Source organism: Macrobrachium nipponense, chromosome 30 (assembly GCF_015104395.2).
Source record: "Macrobrachium nipponense isolate FS-2020 chromosome 30, ASM1510439v2, whole genome shotgun sequence".
In the NCBI taxonomy this organism is placed as follows: domain Eukaryota; kingdom Metazoa; phylum Arthropoda; class Malacostraca; order Decapoda; family Palaemonidae; genus Macrobrachium; species Macrobrachium nipponense.
The window spans coordinates 54,888,244-54,912,065 of record NC_087218.1 but is presented as its reverse complement, the minus strand read 5'-3'; the positions used below and the strand labels follow the sequence as shown (position 1 = coordinate 54,912,065).

At 35.1% G+C, this 23,822-nt stretch overlaps 2 protein-coding genes across 4 annotated transcripts; one reads left to right on the top strand and one right to left on the bottom strand.

Annotated features, from left to right (window-relative positions):
* Positions 1-1,783: 1,783 nt before the first annotated feature.
* LOC135202530 (trans-1,2-dihydrobenzene-1,2-diol dehydrogenase-like) lies at positions 1,784-9,184 on the bottom strand. 2 transcript variants are annotated; one of them, XM_064231994.1, is made up of 8 exons: positions 9,156-9,184; positions 7,565-7,770; positions 5,852-6,015; positions 5,308-5,435; positions 4,912-5,035; positions 3,278-3,403; positions 2,888-3,035; positions 1,784-2,385 (listed from the first exon to the last, which is right to left on the bottom strand). In XM_064231994.1, exons 1-8 carry the CDS (start codon positions 9,167-9,169, stop codon positions 2,279-2,281), a joined length of 1,017 nt encoding a protein of 338 aa, XP_064088064.1. In that variant the 5' UTR covers positions 9,170-9,184; the 3' UTR covers positions 1,784-2,278. The 2 variants fall into 2 exon arrangements, with proteins under 2 accessions (XP_064088064.1, XP_064088063.1); XM_064231993.1 differs by lacking the exon at positions 9,156-9,184 and adding an exon at positions 8,999-9,136.
* Positions 8,270-21,153, top strand: LOC135202529 (protoheme IX farnesyltransferase, mitochondrial-like). Of its 2 annotated transcripts, none has more exons than XM_064231992.1 (9): positions 8,270-8,351; positions 11,964-12,236; positions 13,211-13,432; positions 13,855-14,020; positions 14,648-14,833; positions 16,886-17,071; positions 17,818-17,997; positions 18,148-18,282; positions 19,880-21,153. In XM_064231992.1, the coding sequence occupies exons 2-9, from the start codon at positions 12,006-12,008 to the stop codon at positions 20,068-20,070; spliced, it is 1,497 nt and encodes a 498-aa protein (XP_064088062.1). In that variant the 5' UTR covers positions 8,270-8,351; positions 11,964-12,005; the 3' UTR covers positions 20,071-21,153. The 2 variants fall into 2 exon arrangements, with proteins under 2 accessions (XP_064088062.1, XP_064088059.1); XM_064231989.1 differs by lacking the exon at positions 8,270-8,351 and adding an exon at positions 9,792-9,945.
* The last annotated feature ends 2,669 nt before the right edge of the window (positions 21,154-23,822 follow it).

The following is a 23,822-nucleotide window of genomic DNA, read 5'->3' as shown; positions in this document are numbered from 1 at the left end:
ACTTTCTGTACTGATAAATGTCCACATACAAAAGGGTTCCCTAGACACTCAAAACATTTGCGCAAACCTTAGCAATGCAGCAAAACTTATGGGTGCATTAAATATTGGGTGGAAAATCACTTTTCCTTTAACATAATTCTGTCAATACTTGCAGGTATAGTTGGGAGCACTAGATTTTTACTTATTTACAAGACCACTTGCTCAACTTTCATCGTGCTTATGTACTTCTTAGGCATCCTAAAGGAGGCAATCTACTTTTTCTCATTAAATTAGCATCCTTAGTCTTCTCTTCTGTATATCATTCCCCAGAGTATTTGGAAGTGAGTATTGTCGTGCTATTTACCTCTCCCATGCTTCAGTAATTGCCTCTTTTTCTTTCTACTCCTTTTCTGCAAGAGGAAAGACTACCAACAAATATATGTACCTCACAGATGTCTTGAATGATTCCTCATAATTTGCTTCGGCTGCTTTATGGACTTTTGCCCCTCCTGATTCAAGTCCTCCCCATTTCTCTGGGCTTGGTATTGGCACAGAGTTGGGGTGGCTTGACCTAGTGGGGCTAGGTTACCTGCTTTCATAGGCTGTTATTCAGTTTGGGGACCCAAAACATTACGTTCAATTTTTCCTTGAATTTCTATAGGTTCAGTTATTCCCACTGTGCACTTAACCCCTTTCCTATTTCCATTTTTACTTCCCTAGCCAGTCAATTTCCTTTTGGATTTCTCCATTCATAGTTCCCAAATAATCTTGTGAGCTGTTTCTCCTTTGTACTGGGATAAGGTTTCCATTTCATCTCATTCAGTGGGTAATACATTGCTTTCCAATTCCTTTATATGCTTTCCATCATGCACCTGGCAAGATTCATTTACTATCACATTAACACCTTGTCTTTCATATGGGTAAGCATTCTGTAATTCATCAGTATTTGCTATATCCTGACAGTATGACTCTACAATCTTTCATATCTAATATACTTACTTCTGTTGTTTATTTATGGTAGAGTATTTTCTCTGCATTCCTGTGTTCAGCACTGCTTGGTGATTGCCTGGTTACAAAGTTCTTGTGCTTTCTTTTGTCTTCCATTTTCTCCTCTAGTGTGGCATCATTGTTTTTTTGCATTTTACAGAGAAGAATCCTTTTAATAAAAATCAGCTTAACTCTTTTCATAATGCAGTATTAAGCATACACTGAGAATGCTATGCATTTGAGGATACAAAAAAAAATATATATAACTAAATTTCCTACTATCATATTTCAATTCCAGACAGTGAATGAATGGTAATGTCAGTAATTCCTAAAACAGTCCTTGGGATTGACAGCTTGTCCCAAGATGTAAGGATATAAATGTATAAGGATATAGATGTATAGGACCATGCACAGATAATGATCAAATACCCACCTGGGGAGTCAGGTGAATTAAGGTACAGTACTGCTTTTTGGCTGTTCAGTTTGAAGGATGAAACAGCTAATAAAATTTAGGATAATGCATTACAGGTAAATAATTTTTTCTAGGGCTTAAAGATTGCCCTTGATTGTCAGAAGTAACTATGCTGTTCTAGATAACATCCACTAGTGCAGGCTTAGGGAATTCTCTTTATATGAAGCCAAAATGCTTAGGGAAACAGTGTGGCAAACCCTACTGAGTTATTTTTGCCACTTCATGGAGCTGGCAAACTAATTCTGAAGTATTATTAGGCTACCTTAAGGCAATGCTGTATCTTGTAAGATGGGAGCAGAAATTATCTGCGAGAGGCAAAATAGGGAAAATGAACAAATTTGCTAATTTCAATTACAAATTAAATTTTAATTAAGGTTAACAATACAAGACTGTTGCACTTAGAATAAAAATTGCCTAAATAAAAATCAAAAGTCAAACAATTACATGGCATGAGACTGCAAGGAGACATGAGCTCTTATGTCAGGGAAGCAATGAAGCAAGCTTAAAATGCAAAGCAACTGCTGGTCAAAATAATCATTGATATGTGAAGACAAAGCATTATTTTCATATTGAAAATATCATAATTTCAAAGGGAACAGAAATTTCTGTGTTCACAACAACTGTGTGATCCGAAGATCAGAGTTCATCATTCAGAAGCTGAATACTAATTTGTTACAAAAATACATCATATATGTACTCATTTACTCTACAAACTACATTTCATGAATTCATTAAAAAATTCTTTATAAAAGTAACAAAACAATCAAGATATTCTTTGAGCAGGCCATTAGCACTCATGTCACAACACCTCTTCAGTACTAAAAGTACTACAAAACCAATTTAGCTGTCCTGGGAATAGGAGACGCCAACTTGCTTCCTCATAGCTTCCATGATTTCAGCCAAAATGAGAGTTTCATCCAATGACATTGATGAGCTCTCCAATAATCCTGCAATAAGTAACACCAGCAATCAATACAACACATTAAAATGTGCTAGTTTCCGCTATTATTAAATTATCAAGGCTGGCAATTTCTCACAAATAATACATTAAATTAACATACACTATTGTTAGTATTAGTTCAACCAAACCAATAGTTTTATAACAAAATTAACTTGTTTCACTGCAAAACCCATAATTTTAAAAAGGCCAAATCTTAATAAATGAAACTTCAAAAGAACTATCACTATTAAGCAAATCTTTGGGACAAAAAAAAAAAAAAAAAAAAAAAAAAAAAAAAATGCACTTGGGAAGAATCTTAGGTGCTGCTAACAGACACTAATCAAGGAATTTAGTCAAAATTTGCCAACTCTAATAATGTCCAAATGACTGCTTAGCAAAAGTTCTTGGATCTTCTTTTATAATTTGTCAAGGAATTTGTTCCTCTGGTATTCAACAAGATACATACACAAGACCACTCAACCTGACTGATCAACTACTGTGCCACTAACCTTTTTTCAAGCATTCTCGAACTTCCATTGCTTCATACATTAACCCTTGGCTGTTGACAAAATTGAAAGTACGGCCCTTGGGTAGAAGACTTTCAAATTTTCCTGATGGCGATTCAAGGGATTCTGAGGACCACATGGGATAATTCACCTGAAAAAATTCTTAGTAATGTAGGACTTATAATTTTTTTTGTAAGACTTATTGGCAATTAACTCTATACACAGTACTATATCTTACAATGACACGAAGTACTGTAATACTAAAAAAAGAGAAAAGGGAGGAAGGGTGTATCATAGTGCATAAGAGTACAGCTAATGCCAAGTTAAACCTACAAACCCTTACCATATATGGACAACATGAAAATTAGTTAATTATACACAAACTACACTTACCTTCAGAGTTCCTTTGGTGCCAACAACAACACCTTCACAAGGCAAAGCGCACCTTAAAGAACACATCAACGTAGCAACACGACCGTTAGAGTACACAAGGGTGGCACTTGTTGTTTCATCAATACCCTGATGATATATGAGAATTAAATTCCACTAATAATACGCTGGAAAGATGTTAAATGACTTTAGTAACAAGCGAGAGTATGAATGCAGAGGATGAAGAAGACAAGGATCTAGGGCTGCATTTATCAATTTCAATATACACATTCCCAGTCAGTTGAATATTTTAAAAGTAAAAGATGAAAAAAGCTCTATCAAAATCCAAAAGTACATTTATTTAGTAATTTAAAAAAATAAAAATGATAAAAATCAGAAAATTATATACATAATAAAACACAAATGGAAAGAAAAGTATTAGGACAGCAATGTAAAGAATATATCTTGTATGGAATATTAGTCAGTACAATAAAAGGACTTCCCCGATGTACACTATACATATTATGAATGATTTGACGCTAGAAATATGACTGGAACCCCTTAAGTTCCAAGGAGGAATCCCAATAAAAACATAACATAACTTTCTCACCCCTTGAGACATATCATCCCTATGTGCCTTTCTGGTTGGGCCCTGCCACAACACTAGTACTATGACTACTGTATTTCAGTTTACTCAAAAACTATCAAGCTCACTATCCATTAGATTCATATTCAATTCTTTTAAAATAAATTGGACACAGGGATCCTTGGAATAACTTCATATGCATTATCAATTTTCTATGTTCACACTATTATACTACTAATGTATTAATACTGAAACTTATAGATGGAACACCAAGTCATTCTGTGTTCACCTAAAACCTACATTTGGGTTATGTGTTGACAATTAGCAAGAATGTACAGAGGTATTGCAATGTACATGCAGTCTCTCCATATGACTATAGAAAGAAAAATTCACAATGTTTGAAAATACGCAAAGTGAAATCTCCTAAGTTAGCATGATGGCAGGCAAACTAAAGAGAAACCAGAATTCCTACCACCAAAAATATAAACGAATCCCTGGAATACTGGCAGATTTGTAAGAAGCTTCCATCCTTAAAATAGTATTATAAAATTATGAATACCTGGAAGTGGAAAACTCCACACTTTTTACAGTAAGCCCTACAGCAGTGAATTCCAATGCTTATAAACTTCCTCACTAAACATAGGTTTCCTCTCTTCAGAGGGAAGCAATTAACTTGCCTAAAGTCCAGCAACAAAATAAAATAGTCTACCTTAGAATCCATAGGTTAATTTTCATACAGTAGTTCAACTTTCATTTCGTGGAGAGTGTCTGCAATGTAATTTCTCTCTCTTCTCTCTCTCTCTAATTACCCACAATGGGCTATTCAGTTAGTCTATCATAATTGAAGCATAGTAGTCAAGCCTTGCATACGAAGGACCTACATTAGTAAACAAAGCATGTATGCTGTGCATTTATAAAAGATCACTCAAAATTAAAGTCATCTAGAATCATAATAGAGTACTAAACTTTTCAACGCAAAACATAAAAAAATAACAGGGTTTTACAAGTGACACATTACTCCATCTTTAAACCTATGGCTTACCAGTAGATCATAAAATATTGTACATCTTACCTCTGAATTCAAATGACCACCACCCACAACCTTCACAGGTTTTTCTCCACCCATCACAAGGGATGCAAACTGAACACAATAGATACCTATGTCTAGTGTAGATCCTCCACCAAGGGACTTCTTCCTGAAACAGCAAATTTAGTAATAACTATATAAGTTCATAACTTGTACCCCCTCGCCTTAACAGCTACTTATGAAATTATCAAAGCTAGCTGCAAGGAAGCAAATGAAAACCAATTTAAATACCATATGACCATATGACAGTACAATTTCTAAATATTTATGGTAGTCTATCTACCACAAAACAATCTTACAAGTTTCTCCGATATGAAAAATACTATTTAGCTATGTTAATGGAAGTCTCAAATAATGGACAAAACCCAAAACTTTACTTACGTAATACGATCAACATGTCCTATTGGCTGCCCAAAACTGGCGATAACTTGTATTATCTCACCCAGCTCACCAGACTTGATTCGCTTCATCATTTCTTTATATACAGGAAGATACCTTGACCAAACTGCCTGCAAAAATATTTACAGAATTTCACAGTTAAATACAAAAACAGGTCATGAGCTATATTCTAAATGGTCTCAGGACAATATTATGAAATCTTGTCATACAAATATGGCAATATGACCAGTTCATATTTCATATGGCCACATGACCATTTCATATTAAATTTTAGTGCCCCTGATAAAAGTTTGCACTCCTCCACTGGTTGTCCCTGGTTTATACATCTGGCTGTGCTATAGCAGTATCCTGGATTTTAGCCAGCCAGTGAACTAATAATAAATGTGTTTCAAATATAAACAATTTTCAATCTCTATGTATGAATCCAAACTGGTAATCTAATACTACTGTTATGCACCTAAAATTCACTGCTTAGAGATTCCTACATTTTTTTACCAGTAAAAAAAATAAAATAAAAAACACTCACCTCCATCAAGAAGACTTTCTTTTCTCGAGCCAAATCCACAAGCTGCTTTGTTTCCTTGACATTCATACACAGAGGTTTTTCACACAGAACTGGTTTGCCAGCTCTAATCATCATCGATGAAACAGACAAATGATGAGGATGAATGACCCCAACATAGACAACATCTGTAATGGAAAAAATATATTACCAAATACACTGATACCACAATAGCCATGCAGCACTGTATTACAAGGAAAGACAAAACCTTTTCAGATACAAACTTATCAATTCATAATTGCCTATTTCATGCCATCAAAACTACTCAAAAAAAGAAAAAAAAAATCCATCTAACCAGGTATGCATATCAGACATTCAGTGTCTTAACCCACTGACTGACACCACAAGGACTAACTTGTTAGCATCCTAAGTATCTGAAGAGTCAAGAGATATCAAAAGATCTGTAGCTGTTGGGTGTGTGAGGAGCACTTGTACCAGCAGTCTCCTGTCTTGCCATCACTTTCGATCTGCTAAAATCGATGAGAAGATAAGGCTTTGGTATCTGTCAAACAGAACAACTGCTTAGCAGCAACTGGATGGATTACAACCTGAATCCACTGTATGGTACCAGTTCTTCCTGTGATCATAGATGGGCCTCAGTCATATCCATAATCATGCAGGAGGAAAATGTTGTGACACATAAACTGATCTCTTTGAAGGGACCACATGTAATTTATCCTAGCTGATAGGACCTAGGCACTGATGCAGACTGATGAGGTACTTGAGATGCCAACAAAGCTCTTGAACCAAAGCTGCCATTACCAACCCTGGTCCAGGTACAGTATCAAAACAATCTGATACTTTTCTTGCAACCCAAAAGAGCGACTGGGGCAAGAACTTGTGTGAATAATAATAAAGCTTTCCAATCAAAGTTGAGTTCTATGACCCATGAAGCAGCAATGGCAACCAAAGAAATATCTACTTAATTAAACTTCAAAAACCAAATATAAATATACTTCCCGTAGCCAAGAACTGCAGCAACATGGCACAAAGAGCACTTCACATCCAGCCAAAGAAGAAAACAATTTGCAAATGAAATCTTACAGAATTTGAGAGAACTGACAAAATTGTGCATGACACTATAACCAAAAGTTTAAATATGAAAGGCCAATTAAAGAAAAGTGGAAGAAAAGTAGATAGTTATGATTCAATAAGTGGACAATAAATTAATGAGTTTCACAGATGTATACCTGGGCAGGTGGAAGTGTTCTTTGTCTATTCATTTCTTCTTGGAGTGTATCTGAGGAGTGCTGACCACACAGGAGAGTCAATTGTAAATTGATGGGGTTGTGTTACATCATATTGTAGGAATTGTTGCAGCCAGTGGGAATACACTGATACATTTGATAGGATTAATACTGTCCAAAATTGTCCATCTTGTCTCAAAATTTGTATTGTATTATGAAATACTTGTAGCCTGACTACGACAACATATTATGAAGAAACCATAAAAAAACAAGTTTACAACTCTTTGCAAAACAGCTGAGCATAAATATCCATTTCATTTCAAAATACATACTTGGAGAAGAGAACATACAGTCATGACTTATCAAAATGGACCTGCAGTATTTTAATTTCTCTGACTTAAAGCTCTTTACTTTCCTTCCCCGAAATTTTTACATGTCACAAAAGTCTTATACAGAAAATATGCAAGATATAAATTTTACTACGTGTTACCTATGTCAGGATCTTTAGACAATTCTTCATAAGAACTGTATGTCTTCTCAACTCCATATTTCTTTCCAAACTCTTGTGCCCTCTCCAGCGAGCGGGCTGCAACAGCAACTACTTTGTGGTCTTTGAGTTCCTCCAGTGCAGTTACAAAGTCAGCAGAAATCAGCCCAGCTCCAGCGATGCCCCACCTGGTTGCCATTTTGAATTGCCTGAAAGAAATACCCCAATTCAATACTGACTCCTTAAATCATGCACATAAATGTGTACATTATGTTCATACCTTTGGGAAGTTTAATTTGCTGCTTAATATGTGAAATCAGTTCTATAAAGATTTATCAAAAGTTACTTTTTTCACAATTTATAGACATTGCAGTTTATCTGATAGCTGAAAGAAATGAGTGAACTAATACAAACACCTAATTCACTCATAACTGTACAAATTCAAATTCACAGATGGCTTTAATGTTAGAAAACCATCATCTTAAGCAGTTTAACAATAACGGGGGATGACTGTAAGCAACATACTCTTAGGATCAGGGTAAGAATGGGGATGGGAGGAAAAACAAGCAAACAGGCTACTATTCTTGTTCTAAGATTTATGATAGCCTAGGTCTGGTTAGAGATAGAAGGTCCAAGGAAGTGGGGAGGGATTTGGTTAGGACCCCATGTTCTAGGTTAGGTTTGGTATGTTAGGTTCATTCCCAGGTCTGCTTTAGAAAGAGTACTACCTAGTATGGGCCTCACGAGACTTTTTCCTCACCCTCTGTAAATCGGCACCAAGTGACCTCAGGTAGGTTAAGGTGGGGATGCATACTTCTTGACTTGACTAGCTAGTTCCTAAGGGCCTATTCTGCTACCCAAAATGAACCCTTTTCCCAATTAGCCTAATTTACTATCTGATTTAGGGGGTGAGTCATGAGTTAGACATGCATTTCTAACATAATTATTTAAATTGTTCAAAACACATAAAAACTAGGCCTGGGTAACACAAAATAGTATTACACTCTTGTATTCAATTAGCTAAGCCTACTACTACTACTACTACTATAGGGTTACGCGAGATCTAGGCTACCCTATACGGTGGGTCTAAGTCTAATTTCTATAATTCTACAGTGTGGTTACTGTTATTAAGTTTCAATTTTAGGTCAATAAATAGTCTATGGCACATGCTATATAGGCTTAGTCTAAATATTAAAGATTGACAATTAGCTAGAGCATAGACTACAGGGCCGCCGGCGCCTAGCAACAGTAGTACTAGTAATGCCGGTCCTGAAAGAAAAATATATACTTTCATTGTTTTCTCTAAATAAAAGGTTACGTTTATATATGGAAAATATATGTAAGGTCGTTTGAACTCTAAACGTACTTAAAACAAACAAATTAGGCCTAATATTCCAATAGGTATACTGTACGTGGCATAATCGGGCAATTACATACCTCTTGACAACGGTGGAATTCGAGCTCGTTTTACGTGGCAATGAACATTTTATCATTTACTTGGAGATGCAATACTATTCTTATCTTTCACATAATCTAAAAGATACAACTAAAAATGTCTTATCAATATGTACCTAACGCCTTCATGCTTGTTTACCCTCTGTGGTGCATAGACGTTTTGAGAATTGAAATTTGATTCTTTGAACTTCAAAGTTCAAAAGGGCTTATACCGCAGGTGTGTCAACTACTATGCTTGATTGACAAATAATTAATAATCCAATAATATATATATTATTATATATATAAAACCAATATATATATATATATATCTATATATATATAACTGATCGTGGAATGAACGTTATGAAACCTTATCATCATTTAAATTTCCAGGTTATTATTTGATAAAGCTGTAGTTAGATACAATAAGATTTGATATATTCTAACGAGATGAGTTAAATAAATTTCAGTTTATTGTTCATCATTAGAAACAGATTCATCTTCATGCAAAGGTGATGGCTATGAATTACACTGTGACTAATATTAAATTTTCAAGATCTGTATATTGAGGAAATTTAATAAGAACGAATTATCAAAAACACCACAGAACACAGATTTGCTTTTATGCATCTGCTATACTAAAAATATACAGACGATTAATAATGTGATCGATATTTAACTTTTTAAAGATCTGGCTATTTAGGAAACTTAAAATATTAAAAAATTTATCAAGAGCAATTTGAGCAAATGACAAGTACCACTAAACATTCACTGGTGATGGAGAAGGAGCCGTTTCAAAGATGAGAACTTAATACTACAACTACTCCCCCCTCTCTGATTGCGTATTCTTGGGTGAATTGCCAATGGTTGCCGAATTCTTAAGGCAAATTTCTAATCTGAGCGACACCTTGGTGCATTTCCTGTTTATGCTGGGACTTCAAAAGAAGGTAAATATTGTAAAGGCGGTTAATTTGTTGGTAAACCTACGGTTTGGGGGTCCAAATTCACTGCATTACGTAAAGTCAAAATCAGCACACATTTAGATTACTTTAGGTACAGGTAGGACCATATCAAATCTATTATGTATAGCTACTTACCTAACTACCTACTATTTAGGTATTGAATCATGGAAAAAAAATATCAGTTTATTTGCTTAGGGAAGCAGATTGTAAATAACACAAAGGGGAGGAACATACTAGATAAAAAAAAAAAACACTAGGTAGGTATCTTAGGGATAGGGACCTACCTATAGAATTTTGAGTAAATCTTAAATCTCTGCTTCTGCAAGTGGGTAAACTGCTCATTTGTTCAGATTTAGGTAGGCATCAAAAAGTGGCTGCTGAAGAGCCAGAGCCCGTGCCAGGTTCCGTTTTTTTTTTTTTTTTTTTTTTTTTGACAATCTCTGCTTCTGTAAGTAGTAGATAGGTAAAATACTTTTTTTTTATATAGCAAATAGCTAGGACCTACTTCTAGTACTTCTGTTTGCAGATCTGTCAAAAGAAGACATTGAAAATAGGAAAGAAAACTTAAACTCTCAAGGGAGCAGTGAATTTGGAACCTAGGTATCTGCAGGATTACCAATTTGTGCAAATTTAGTGTTGAACAAAGCACATAGACTAATCTGGACTACACTCTTATCTTCAACACTACTGTGTTCAAAGTTTAGTGTAGATTACCAAATAATTGACAAATAACAATTACTAGTGGTAAGTTAGATATTTGTGTAGCTTACAGAGTTTTGGGCGATTGTGGAACGATGGGACAGGTTTCACTGGCATATAATAGGCTATATAATGGCCAAAGGTTAACAGTGTTAAAAATGTGATGCTTTAAACTCCCAGGCATTATGGGTTTACAAACGCTTAACAAATTTTATTCCATACAATTTTCCACTTGGAGGCAGTGTTAAGGGAATGTATCCCAGGTCGGGTCCATCTTTCTGCAAAGTTCCCATGAAGTGTTACAATATTTGGCTCTTAATGTCAAGATAGGTACAGGATCATAGGGGGTGAAGCAGGTAAGGTTAAGGTGCTTTCCATCATTTTTATACACCAAAAATACCTATTTCATACAATAGTCCCTAACAATTGTTATGCATAGGTGGCTGCAGAGACAGTAATAGCCTAGTCAGAAATACAGATAATCAGATGATAAAGTATATGGTTATCATATTTTGCATGAAGTTATACTAGTCTTATATTACCAGTAATAGGTCTGTCTGAGCCCACCCAAATACGTACTGTAATAAACCGAGCCCAGACCTTGAAACATTAATTTTAAATTCTGAGAGCTGTTCCACTGAAAACTATAGTATTCACAATAAATTTCATGTTATGTAGATAGGTAATCATAACTCAGAATGTGGTGTTCTTAACATCTGATACAGATTTCTGGACTAAAAGCATTTTGCTGCTTAACAAAAAGAACAGTAGTACAATTAAGTGAACCAGCCAGCCTTACCACAAGATTGCTAATAAGTGTTTTGTGTCCATGACACTGGTAACTAGAGCATCTAAATATTGTATGAATGGACATCACCATGTTTGGTTTCACTTTTTGTCATTTTAGTTTGTCCCCATCTCAGTCTCTTTGTCATCCTTCCATAAAGTAACTGTATGAAAATGTGGGTGGTTTGTCATATAATTCAGATACCTCTGAAAATAATCTCTTGTTGCCACTGGCTTGGTTTGCCTTGCTACCAACTAGTATCAGTTTGTTGTTCAGTAATGGCTTTTATACTCAGTGAAATTAAGATGTATGTAAGAATTCATGTGGATTTTCAAATGTACGTAGTAAACTTATTACTTATTGTACCTGTGCTTTTAAAAATATCTTGAGTGAGATCTGATTTTAAGTACTTATGACAAACTGAATAATGTTGTGATAGTTTCTGGCTTCACCACAAACTGTAAAAATTAATGGATCTAGTTTTTAGAAGTACCTAATTCTTTATCTTGTCTTCCAGATATGATATAGAAATGATGCGCAGAAGTGAATAGTTTCATCTATGCCTGGACTGATGTGTACTGCTTTGGGCCCAGAAATCAACCATTTCAGCCGGGCATTTGCAAGAAATTCTTTATATAGTCATCATGTCATAAGAAGATACTTCTCTCTACATAAGAACCACAATTGTAGCAGTAAAGCTGCTGTTTCTACCAAGGGATATGAGACACAAACCAGAGATTTAACTTTGAATACAAACAATGGTAGTGACAAACCTGCATCCAGAGTGAAGGTAAATACAGCATTTTAGTTTGCATTTCTTATTAAATGTATATAGATACAAGATTCCTATGGTGGTATTTAATTATGATATTATGTTATTATTATTATTATTATTTGCTGGAAGGAGACCTTCATTAATACAAGTTTTGTTGAAAATGATGGCTTTTTCAGCCACATTTATTTTGTATAGAAGTTTCTCTATTCTTTTTATTACTATTGACGACTTTTCCTCTGTACTCGGATTGGCTATAAGGTCCATAGAGGAACCCGCAAAAATGTGAGTCTGTGAATCCATTGTCTGTGAATAGCGAGGATTGACTGTATTAAGAATAATAGAGAAACTTCTATACAAAATAAACACGGCTGAAATAGCCATCATTTTTATGGAAATTATTATTAATTATTGACTATTATTATTATTATTATTATTATTTCTTAGTCATTTCTAGATGCATGGCAACTGACCTAATTGATTTGTTCTTGCTTGTGAGATGAAACCTGAGTAGGAGACCAAAAGGAATAGATGAAAAATTAAATGAATTAAGAGGTTGAAAGAGGAATACAAATGTTGAAGAAATGTAAGTCACACTAGTGGAGAGGAATTAATGATAATCAGTATTATATCATATGAAGCCAGGTAACAGTTAACAGGAAGGAAAGGGTAGCTAAACATCAGATTGACTGACTAATATACTCATGAGTAAACCTGCTTTTCAGCATTATGCCAAAGAGGGGAAGAAGAGATTCAAACCCTTTATTTTATCCACGACTTTCCCCTCCACCCCTCCAACTGGCTCAAATTTGTTGGAAGTTTAAGGCATAAAAATAGGTTGTTCTTCTGTCTTTATACCACTGCTTTATTCATGGCAAGTGGCAGTTCAGTTTTTAGGTTATATTTCAATCAGGAATAACAATTTGTAAAAGTAATACATTTATATATAGTAGAACAATTTAAAATATTGTTCTTTTCCTCATTTTGTTTAGGTTATCCTTATGCAAAAGTCACTTGTTTTGAAATCGTTGATGAGCCATGAAGGACCGGTTGTACATGATGCTCTCAGTGGTGCTGTTGTTGATGTGAGAGCAGATGAAGTTGTTGGGAAAGATGAGCCGACCCCAAGAAAGAAAGAGATTGAAGTGAAATTACGAGTGGAGCAATTACTCACAGATGCAAAATTGTCAATTAAGAATGCTTCAGACTTACAGGTAAGAGGTAGTGTGAATATTTGGCATATTTCACAATTTTAACATTCGGATAGGTTTGTTAATGTGTATTACTCTTTTGGTTTTTGTGTTAGGCTATTAGCTTAAAATTCAAAACATTTCTGTTGTGTATGGCCCAGATATAACATCAAGAACTATGGGGGCCAAGTCTTTGGTATACTGAATTTTGGGAAATTAGAAATCCTATTAGAACTGAACCATCTGTCAGTTGAGTTGGTTCTAGGGGTGCATGAATCATTAGAGTACCAGACTTCGGTCGTCTAGACTTTGTCTGAAGATATTTGAGACTGGGAATTTTGACAAATATATGATTGTTATTAAAACATATTAAGTGTTGTATGTTTGAGAAATTCTTGACAAATTTTTAGAAAGCTTTTTAATCATCAACTCTATTTTTTTTTAAGCCCTACGAAGATGTTGAATACGTAGAAGATCCAGAAAACAAGAAGAAGGTAAAACCAGAATTAGTTGGAGCACTCAGCCCAAATGCATTGGACTGGAGACTACAAAGAATTGATCTGTCAAAACTTGGCTCATACTATGCGTCTTTATCAAAAAGCAGACTTACAGGTAAATATGTTTAAGAGAGTTGGTGTCTTTGATGCTTCAAAAACTCATGTGCTTGTATCTCTTCATAAGTTCATGTATTTTAGGAAAAAACTTTTGATGAGAATTATCAGAAATTTATAGCGATTGACCAAAACTATTATTTAAGTATTATAATGGAGAAGATTTATATTATCAGGTAGCTTAACTGTTAGTTTAGTAATGGAAAGAAAAAGTGAGGCAGAAAAGCTGGTTACACATTAGTCAGAGTTTGAGAGGTAGATTGTCAGACATACAAAAAAAAAAAAATTTTTGAAAAGTTTGGGGAAAGATATATAACAATTTCTTTAGGTGTGTAGTTTAGGGAAATGAGTCATTGATAAAGATAACGGAAGGGTAAATAGAGAGCAAGTGAAAGAGCAAGATGTGAATTTCAAGGAAATACAAATTGCAGGTAATATGTAAATACTAGCAAGGTTTTAGCTGAGGGTTTAACACTAACACTGATGGCAGTAACTAACCAAGATTCTTGGTTTTTGTTCCTTCGTTTTCTTACCATCCTTCCAATTTTTTTCAGACATTTTAATGACCGTTGTTTTAAAGTATGAACAATCCATTGTATATTGACTTTCAAATTGTGTTGGATTTCAGGTCTGGTAGTTTTAACAGCAATGGCTGGTTATGCTATGGCTCCATCCCCTCTGGACCCCATAACCTTGCTGTATTGCTCAGTAGGCACTGGTCTTACTTCTAGTGCAGCGAACACAATAAATCAGTTCTTCGAAGTTCCCTATGATTCTCAGATGGATCGTACAAAAAATAGAATCCTTGTAAGAGGTAAGTGTTTGTTTACTATACTACTTTGCATATTTTGTGATGCTAATGATTGTTTATGCAGTGAGCTCATAAAAATTTGTCCAGTAGAAGCCAAGAATGCTGGGACATAGATGGTCTTTGTCATTTGTATTGACTGAATTATCATTCATTGTTTTATTATTATTATTATTTTTTTATTATTTTTTTTTTTTCAAAAATCTAGCACAGTCATCCTATTCAACTAGGTAATTTTTATGGTGTGGGGTTCTGGGTTGCATCCTGCCTACATAGGAGTCCATCACTTTCCTTACTATATGTGCACTGTTTCTAGTAGCACACTCTTCTGCATGAGTCTTGGAATTACTTCAGCATCTAGTTTTTCCAGATTCCTTTTCAAGGATCTTGGGATTGTACCTAGTGTTCCTAGATTATGGTTACAATTTCCACTGGCATAACCCATATCCTTCCTATTTCTGTTTTTAGGTTTTGATACGCCAATTCTTCTCTTTCTCTCTCATCCATTCTGGTGTCCCATGGTATTGCGACATCAATAAGTGATACTTTCTTCTTGATTTTGTCAATCAGTGTCCTGTCTGGTCTATCATCCCCTCTGTTTGATACGATAGTCCCAGAGGATCTTTGCCTGATAATTTTCTGTCACTCCTTCAGGTTGGTGTTCTTACCACTTATTACTGCAAGCTAGCTGGTGTGTCTTGCACAGACTCCAGTGGAGGGCTTTTGTTACTGAATCATGCCTCTTTTTGTACTAGTTCTGTGCAAGTGCCATTCATTCACTTATGTAGTTTATAGTGTCATTTTTCATATTGGACTTCCTGCATATGGGAGAGATATTTCCATTTATCGTTCTTTGAATATTTCTAGTTCTTAGGGCATGATCTTATGCTGCTGTTAGCATTGCTTCTGTTTCCTTCTTGGTTTTCCCCTCTAGCCATTGCCATGTTTCATCACTGGCCAGTTCTCTAGTCTGTCTCATACTGTCCATGCATTGGTTTGTTGTGCCATTCCTCAGTTCTATTTGTCATTCTTCTGCCTGTATATTTTTGGGTCTTCGACTACTTTTATCAGTCCTTCTTCCCATGCACTCCTTAGCCACTGGTTTTCAGATATTGCCCCAGTGCTTTGCTGTGGATGTTGACGCAGTCCTCTATGCTTAGTAGTCCTCTCCCACCTTCTTTTCGTGTTATGTATACATACTAGTCTGTCTGTATTTGGTCTTGGGTATAGTACTTTGTGTATTGTCATGTGTTTCCTAGTTTTCTGGTCTATGCTACGGAGTTCAGCATTTGTCCACTCCACTACTGTTGCACTGTATCTGTTTACTGGTATGTACTGCCCATGTGTTTATGGCTTTCATCATATTTCTGGCGTTGTTTTGACATTAGTGTTGCCTTAAGTCTCTGCATTATATTCTTTCCTTCATCCCTTGATCTTTTATATCCTCCCCTTCTATCACTCCCAGCTATTTGTATCTTGTCTCATCTGTGGGTTTGATGCTATTCCCATCTGGTAGCTTCGCCTTTTTGTATGTTGACCAAGGCACATTTTTTTATTCCGAACTCCATTACGTATTATTGTTTGTTGTGTATTGTTTATTGTTTATTGTGTGGTTGTGTATGTTGGTATTAGTATTTTTTCATATTTATTCATTATACTATTATTATTATAAATTTCTTCCATCTACTTATTATTATTATTACTATTATTATTATTATTATTATTTATTATTAAGATTAACCCTATTCATAAGGAACAAACCCACTAATGGGGCCATTGACCTGAAATTCAAGCTTAGTGTTCATTTTAAAAAGGTAACAGAAGGTATTGGAAAATACAGAAAAGAAAAACAGATGAATTAACAAATTAATAAATAATAAAAATGTGAACCTACATTAGGTGCATTACGGTCACATTTAGTATTGAAGTTAATGAATAAACATTGTCAAGCTTTGCTGTGTTTGCTCAAAAAATGTAGGATATTTCCTCCATTTAGCTCATTCTAAGGAACTTTGTTCTAGTATTTGTATATCTGATTTACATTCATTCTTTTTCTAGGACTAGTTACCCCTCTACATGCAGCGTGCTACGGAATGACGTGTGGGTTACTAGGCGTTTCGTTGTTGTATTTTGGGGTGAATGAATTTGCTGCCGTTTTGGGTGCACTTAATCTGTTTCTTTACACAAGTGTGTATACACCCTTGAAGAGAATGAGTATTGTGAACACCTGGGTTGGCTCTGTTGGTAAGTACACTGAAGTTTGTTCAAAATAACCAGAGATAAATTAGTTCCATATGAAAAGACCAGCAGTAATCTAATGTTTGGTTTTTACCTTAAGAAAAGGATTGAGTTCCAAGAGCTTTTGTATATTTTGTAATATATTTTTGGCACAGTTTTTAAGAGAAATAAAAATAATTGTGAAAATCTAATCATTACATTTGTCTTTGCATCTGAATGGGGTATTATCTTACTGAAGTTTAATTGGTCTGTGTCAGATTGCTTTCTCATGCTAACTTCATGATTGCGAGCCTTACTGATTAAGATCTTTATGGAAATATTATTCTACCTTAAATTATTTTTTTAACCAATGAACTGACTTAAGAAAGTAATGTGGTCTTATTGATGAAAATAATGTTATCACTACATGACTTTGGTAAATTAATTACAGCATCACCTTAACAGGCACTTTAAGGGCTGGCTTTTTGATGTGTCAAAGTTATTAAGTAACAGTCTATTACAGCCTGCACTAGAATATTTCCTCATTATCTTATAGCTAACAGCAATTCCACATCATTCCTAACCTAAAATAACCTGTACTTCACACTTAACATTCAATTTAAGAGACTAATAGAAGAATATATGACACTAAAATGGTAGCCAAGCAAAAAATAATGATAATGATATGGCTGATAGGCACAAAAGGAAATCAAGTATTGATACAAGTTGAAAACAGTAAAATGCCATATTATTGTTGGGAACTTTCTTTTCAGTTGGAGCAATCCCACCCTTAATTGGATGGGTTGGCTGTTCTGGTGAACTTGAAGTTGGAGCATGGATAATGGCAGCCATACTATATGGATGGCAGTTTCCTCATTTCAATGCCTTATCCTGGAATCTGAGGGCCGATTATTCACGTGCAGGTTACCGCATGATGTCTGTTACTAATCCAGGTAATGCAGTGAGCATACATGAATGTAATTGTTTGTACAAATTGTAAACTCTTAATCATAAACTTTTTCTGATATTCCCTTTATGGGGTTAGAATGATTTATTAGATGCAAGCTTAGGAATTTGATTTTTTATACTTTTTCCTCTTTCAGGCATGTGTCGCAGAGTTGCTCTTCGACATAGCGTGGGAATGATTGCCATATGCACTGCAGCTCCAATGCTTAATGTGACAACTTGGACTTTTGCGATTGATTCCTTGCCATTCAATGGATATCTGACATATTTAGGTAAGGATTTTGTTGTCAAATTCAGTATCCTGTTTCCTGTATCCCTCCTCCCGTATAGGCAGCATCCCTTTAGCCCCTAGCTGTAACCCCTTTCATTCCTTATATTGTACCTTCGTTCATATGAGTAGCCGAGAACCAGAAGGTGCTAAGCGCCATTTTTTAAAAAATAAGTAATTGCAAGTTAAAGTTAAAATAGTGTAGCTCGGTAACTATAATAGGTATTAACATGGGGTTTGTTGCACTTTAAAGCTAAAGACCATATTTTTTTTGTGTGTAAGTGTCAGAATTGTAAGTTTTTAGGAAAATACCAAAAATATAGACTAACATCAAAAATGATAAAAAACAACAACAATATCAACGGAAATACACAATAAAACGGTTCCAAATCGTGTAAATACACAAAACATATCAAAATCATTATTATGCCCATGTTTATTGGAAAATACCGAAAAATACCAAAAATACGTACAAAACATAGAAAATAATAAACAACAACAATATCAATGGAAATACATCCTTAAACAGTTCCAACTTATGTAAATACTTAGAAAAAAAGCTGAGAATCAGTATTAATATAAAAGTTTAAGGGAAAATACCAAAAAATAACCCAAAAATACTAATATACATACAAACATAAAAGATAATAAAAACCAACCACAATATTAATGTAAATGCACCGAAGAATAGTTCAAGATAATGTAAAAAAAAAAAAAAAAAAAAACGGTAATCATTGTCACGAAAGCACTGCAGAAATGCTGTAAAATAACGTAAAAAAATGATACATCCACGAGCGTATGGTTACAAAATATGTGAACCAACTGAACTGCATAAGTTTTGTTTACATTCTGCCGCATCCCGTGACGCTATGCTTCATGCATACTGATTGGCTTGAGAGGGCATATCGCGCTGTGACTGGCTGAGATGCCTACTCACTCATTGATGAAGCACTGTGATTGGCAACTGCTTTCCCGGGGAATCTGGACGCGATGCGAGATGACACCTTCTGGTTCGGAGAATTTAGCCGCCGTGCGCTACAAATTTTTGAGGCGAAACTTGCATTGACTTCCGAGGGGTTTTCAACCATATTGCAGGGCCAGAAAGTGCCAAATCCAAATTGAGAAAAACTTTTATGCCTATGATAAACCGTTTTCTGTGAAAATCTCGGTTTTGGTGGTGGTGGCACTTAGCACCTTCTGGTTCTCGGCTACTCATATTTTCTTTCTTCCATTCTTACTTTTCACCCTCCTAATAATTGTTTCATGGTGTAAGTTTGCAAGGTTTTCCTCATGTTACACCTTTAAAACCTTTTTACGTACTTTTACTGCCCTTTCAGCGCCGAGTAACCTCGTAGGTCCCAGCACTTCCCTTTGGCCCAAATGGTATATTCCACTTCCATTTTATTATTCCTTTTTACTCAGCACTTGAACTTAAAAAAAAGTTTCTTATTACTTAGTACGCTATTCCTTGATCTCATACTTCTTATAAGCTTACACTTTGGATTCTATAAATCATTGCCCATTCTTTATCAGTAATTATAAGTCAGTGCCTGTATGGTTCAGTATGAAGACAGACTATTTATCTTAAATTTCAATTCCAGCCTGGCGATTCTATCAAGATGGCGACAGTAAAAGCTCTCGAAAGTTGTTCATGTTCTCCCTCATTCACCTTCCGGCCTTAATGATGCTTATGATCATCAGTAAGAAAAATTACAGTAAAAAAAATGAAGTTGAAAATGTGGAAAAAGATTCAGACATAGTTATTCATATACCTGAGGGAACTGTTAGGTGAGTGGAATTGTCCATACTGTTAGGTGAGTGGAATTGTCTATCCAGAATGTTATGGAGCAATTAGGCGGTATTTATTGTACAGTTTGTGAATTGTACATCAGGTGTATGTTTATACAATAGTAGTTGATGAAAGTCCTGGGATATGCGGATGGTACAACTGGTGAACAAAAGTAATTCTAAGGTTTTCTATTCTTTCATAGGTTATGAAATTCTACCTCTGCAGTCTCTTGAAATATTTTGGAAACTTTTTCTTTTCTATGCAAAAATTTAGCCCCATATTGCAAGTCTTTATATAAGTTTAACAGATTTGAAGAGAAGCGTACTTGCTGAATTACAAAATGATCTGTTTTGTTTAATTGTAAGATATTGAATACTGTTGAAAATTTCTTGTTTACAATTGTATTATCTTAGCCCAAAGTTAATTCTCCAAGTAAGTTTGAGGTTGTTTATATTACTGTATGATAACCTCAAAGTCCCCTGCAACATGCTTTGTTACCAAATATGAAAATATTTTACAGTTTTTCTTGTAACATCTCTTTTATGAGTATGTACTATATTGTAATGGGAAGTTGTGTGTTTTTTTTTTAATAGAATTATTGTAATTCTTGAAGTGCATTTCATCAAAGATTCATAGATGGGAGACTTCTCAATATATTCTCACCTGATTGTTATTTCAATCTGTTTCCTAAGGGGTTATATTTAAGATGAGTAACTGGTTATCTGACATCGAGTAAAGTGGATATCTGACATTGTAAAGAAAATAAACATCTTGTCATGTTAAAAGTACTTCTGCAAACTTGCCATTTGTATGTAAATTTTGGAGAAGAGAAGTATTTCTAAATATATAACATTTCATGAAAGTTTGTATGCTAAACATTCCAGACTGCTGTGTTTTTATGACCATGCCAAGATTTTTTATGAAATTGAATGAAAGTCCTTTGATTACTGCCTACTGTACATAGATTCGTTATTTATGAGGTTTTACCTACCTTCATGAGTTTATGACATTGTTCAGTTGTTTTAATATAGTTGCGTAAACTGTGTATAAAATTGTACATTTAATAAAAGAATTGATTCCAAGTAACTTGTCATTCTTTTTTCAAGTTCATTTTCTTATTAAGATGTCTTTGGAGGTTAAGTACACTGTATACTTTGTGTGGTATACTGTAGGTAAAACTAGAGGTTCTTTAGAGGCCCTTCAACTCTACCTAGAGAGTTTTGCACAATCCCATTGGCCCTTACCACTTACCATAGTGCTTTGCGGAACCCCTATAACCCAAAGAACAGAGCTTTGCAGTCCCTTTGGCCCTAACTACAGAACTTTGCAAAGTCCCTTGGCCTTAACTGCAGAGCTGTAGTACAAAGTCCCTTGTCACTAACTAAATCTTTGTTGAGTCTATTTAACCATACTGTAGAGTGTTGCAGAGTCCCTTTGACCCTAACTACTACAAGGCTTTGCAGAGTTCCTTTCACCTTGATCACAGACCTTTGCAGAGTTCCTTTGACCACAACTAGAGATTTGCAGTACTTTTGGCCCTAACTACTATAGTGTTTTGTAGAGTCCTTTTGGCCCTAACTATAGTGTGCTGCAGAGTCCCTTTGATCCTAACTATAGTGCTTTACATTCCCTTTGACCTTAACTACAGAGCTTTGCAGAGTCCCTTCGACCCAAACTAAGCTTTCAAGAATGGGCCAGTGGAACTTATAAGAAGGTCAAGCAAAATAAAATAAGTATATATTAAAAATGAAAAAGGAGGAAGGCAAATAATTTAACTAAAATTAAAACGATGAAATGAGAGAGAGAGAGGTGGGGTGGGGGAAACACTGTACTACACAAGCCGATAACCATATCTATATAACACATTTCCCAGCAAGTCACGCTGGTCTTAAGCTGGCCAAAAAATTTCCCCAAATTACTTAAATAACCCGTAGTAGTGCCGTTCTTTGCAGCATCCCTTCGGTCCCCAGCTGCACCACCCTTTCATTCTTTTTAATGTACTGCCCTTCATATTCTCTCTTCCATCTTACTGTCCACCCACTCGTAACAATTGATTCATAGTGCAGCTACGAGGTTTTCCTCCAGTTACATTTCAAACCTTTTCACTGTCAATTTACGTTTCTGCGCTGAATGGCCTTTTTGCCCCAGTGCTTGGCATGTATGCCTAAAATCTGTAAATCAATCAGTTTTAACAAAATAATCTAAGAGAAATGATTATATCGCCTGAATAATGAATCTCAAAATCATTGAGAAAAAATCTTTTAAAAAGAGACGAGGGCTATGTGAAAGTAAATATGCAATGTCCTAAGCACTTTTCACACAATGATAATTTTATTGAAAATGATAGTTATTTCTTTAGCTTGTATATGAAAACTTAAAAAATCTACAGTAATACACTCGTGATCTGTGGCGTTGAACACCAATTATGAAAGACAAGACCGATTATTATACAACAAAGTACCAAGGTCAACAAAGCCCTGCGCCCAGAATTTTCGACAGAGATAAGGAAGAAGAAGGCACTCAGTTACCGTCTGCTTCATAGATATAAAAGCCTAGATGCCGCATCGGGCGCTAGCTGAATAGGCTGGCGCACGTCATCAGGCCCGCCATCTTGGGGCGGTAATTCAAACAATGCAGCAGGCTGCAGTATATGACGTTTTTTCGCCACTATTCGCTTAATATTGCACGGATTTTCTTCTCTGATGGCTCGTTACAAAGCTTAAACCATAATTCCCTACAAGGATCTAATAAAATAAAGTTGTTCCTTATTGTTTGAAAGTTAACTTACAATGACTTTGTTTTAGCAGGTAGGGGGAAGGGGGCTAGTTGTACACAAATGTTAATATTTACCCATAACTATTGCTGTAAACAATAATTTGAAATGCTGTGATAAGACAGCCTACGAAAAAAAAATGGTTAAAACAATATTGTTTAAGGGCCATTAGGTCAATAGGGTAAAATGTTGGACACTAATTTGATGTTTCTAGATTTCTTTCACTGCATTATAGCTATGTAATATTAGTGTTAATCTGGTCCTTGTAATAAGAACTAAATGGCCAAGCAAGGCACATAATGCGTTTTTTTGATGCTTTGATATAGCCTGCTGATTTCATATCAATGCATATAGATTATCATTACAATGTAGTATCATTAAACTGTTGGAAACAGCAATGAAAAAAAAAACTTGTTTAAATTGCTGGGAATATTATAAATAAATGCACAGATGTACAATAAATGTTATATATACATTCGCCAATGTAAGAACAAATATCATGAAAATAAATCATTGTGCAATACATTTTGAGAGTTGTTACTTCAAAGTATAGGCTTAATGACCCATAAGGCCACCCACAGCTTTAAATTTATACATGTGTGACCAAACCAATGAACAGTTAGCTGAAAAAAAATTAGACTGGCCTTATGATTGTGGTCTAGGCTGAAAGGCTCGGTGGGGGGGGGGGACGGTTACTATGACCGGGTATACAGGGTTGCTCGTCAGGATTGGCTCATTTTGGCAATTTTGGTCTATAGAAGTATAGAGATGGTCCAGGCCCTTATCCCAAATAGGTATAATAATTTGGGTCCTTGACAACACAGGTCTAGAGATGAGCTATATTGAAACTGTTAATGCTTGCCATACTGAATATATCTTAGTCTGAGCAAATTAAAAGGTAGTTTTGTGAAAAATTTAAGTTCTATATAAATTATTTCACCATATAAAATTAGGTCTAGAGATAGGTCACTTTGCCACTAGA

What these genes read in the sequence shown, in the direction of transcription:
- LOC135202530 (XM_064231993.1), bottom strand. Translation starts at nt 9,054, where the DNA reads ATGATAAAATGTTCATTGCCACGTAAAACGAGCTCGAATTCCACCGTT. An exon ending in GTCTAAAGATCCTGACATAG is followed by an intron (nt 6,016 to 7,564) that starts GTAACACGTAGT and finishes TTTCCATTACAG; the next exon opens with ATGTTGTCTATGTTGGGGTC. An exon ending in AGAAAGTCTTCTTGATGGAG is followed by an intron (nt 5,436 to 5,851) that starts GTGAGTGTTTTT and finishes ATATTTTTGCAG; the next exon opens with GCAGTTTGGTCAAGGTATCT.
- LOC135202529 (XM_064231992.1), top strand. Translation starts at nt 12,006, where the DNA reads ATGCCTGGACTGATGTGTACTGCTTTGGGCCCAGAAATCAACCATTTC. An exon ending in AAATAGAATCCTTGTAAGAG is followed by an intron (nt 14,834 to 16,885) that starts GTAAGTGTTTGT and finishes TTCTTTTTCTAG; the next exon opens with GACTAGTTACCCCTCTACAT. An exon ending in GATGTCTGTTACTAATCCAG is followed by an intron (nt 17,998 to 18,147) that starts GTAATGCAGTGA and finishes TTCCTCTTTCAG; the next exon opens with GCATGTGTCGCAGAGTTGCT.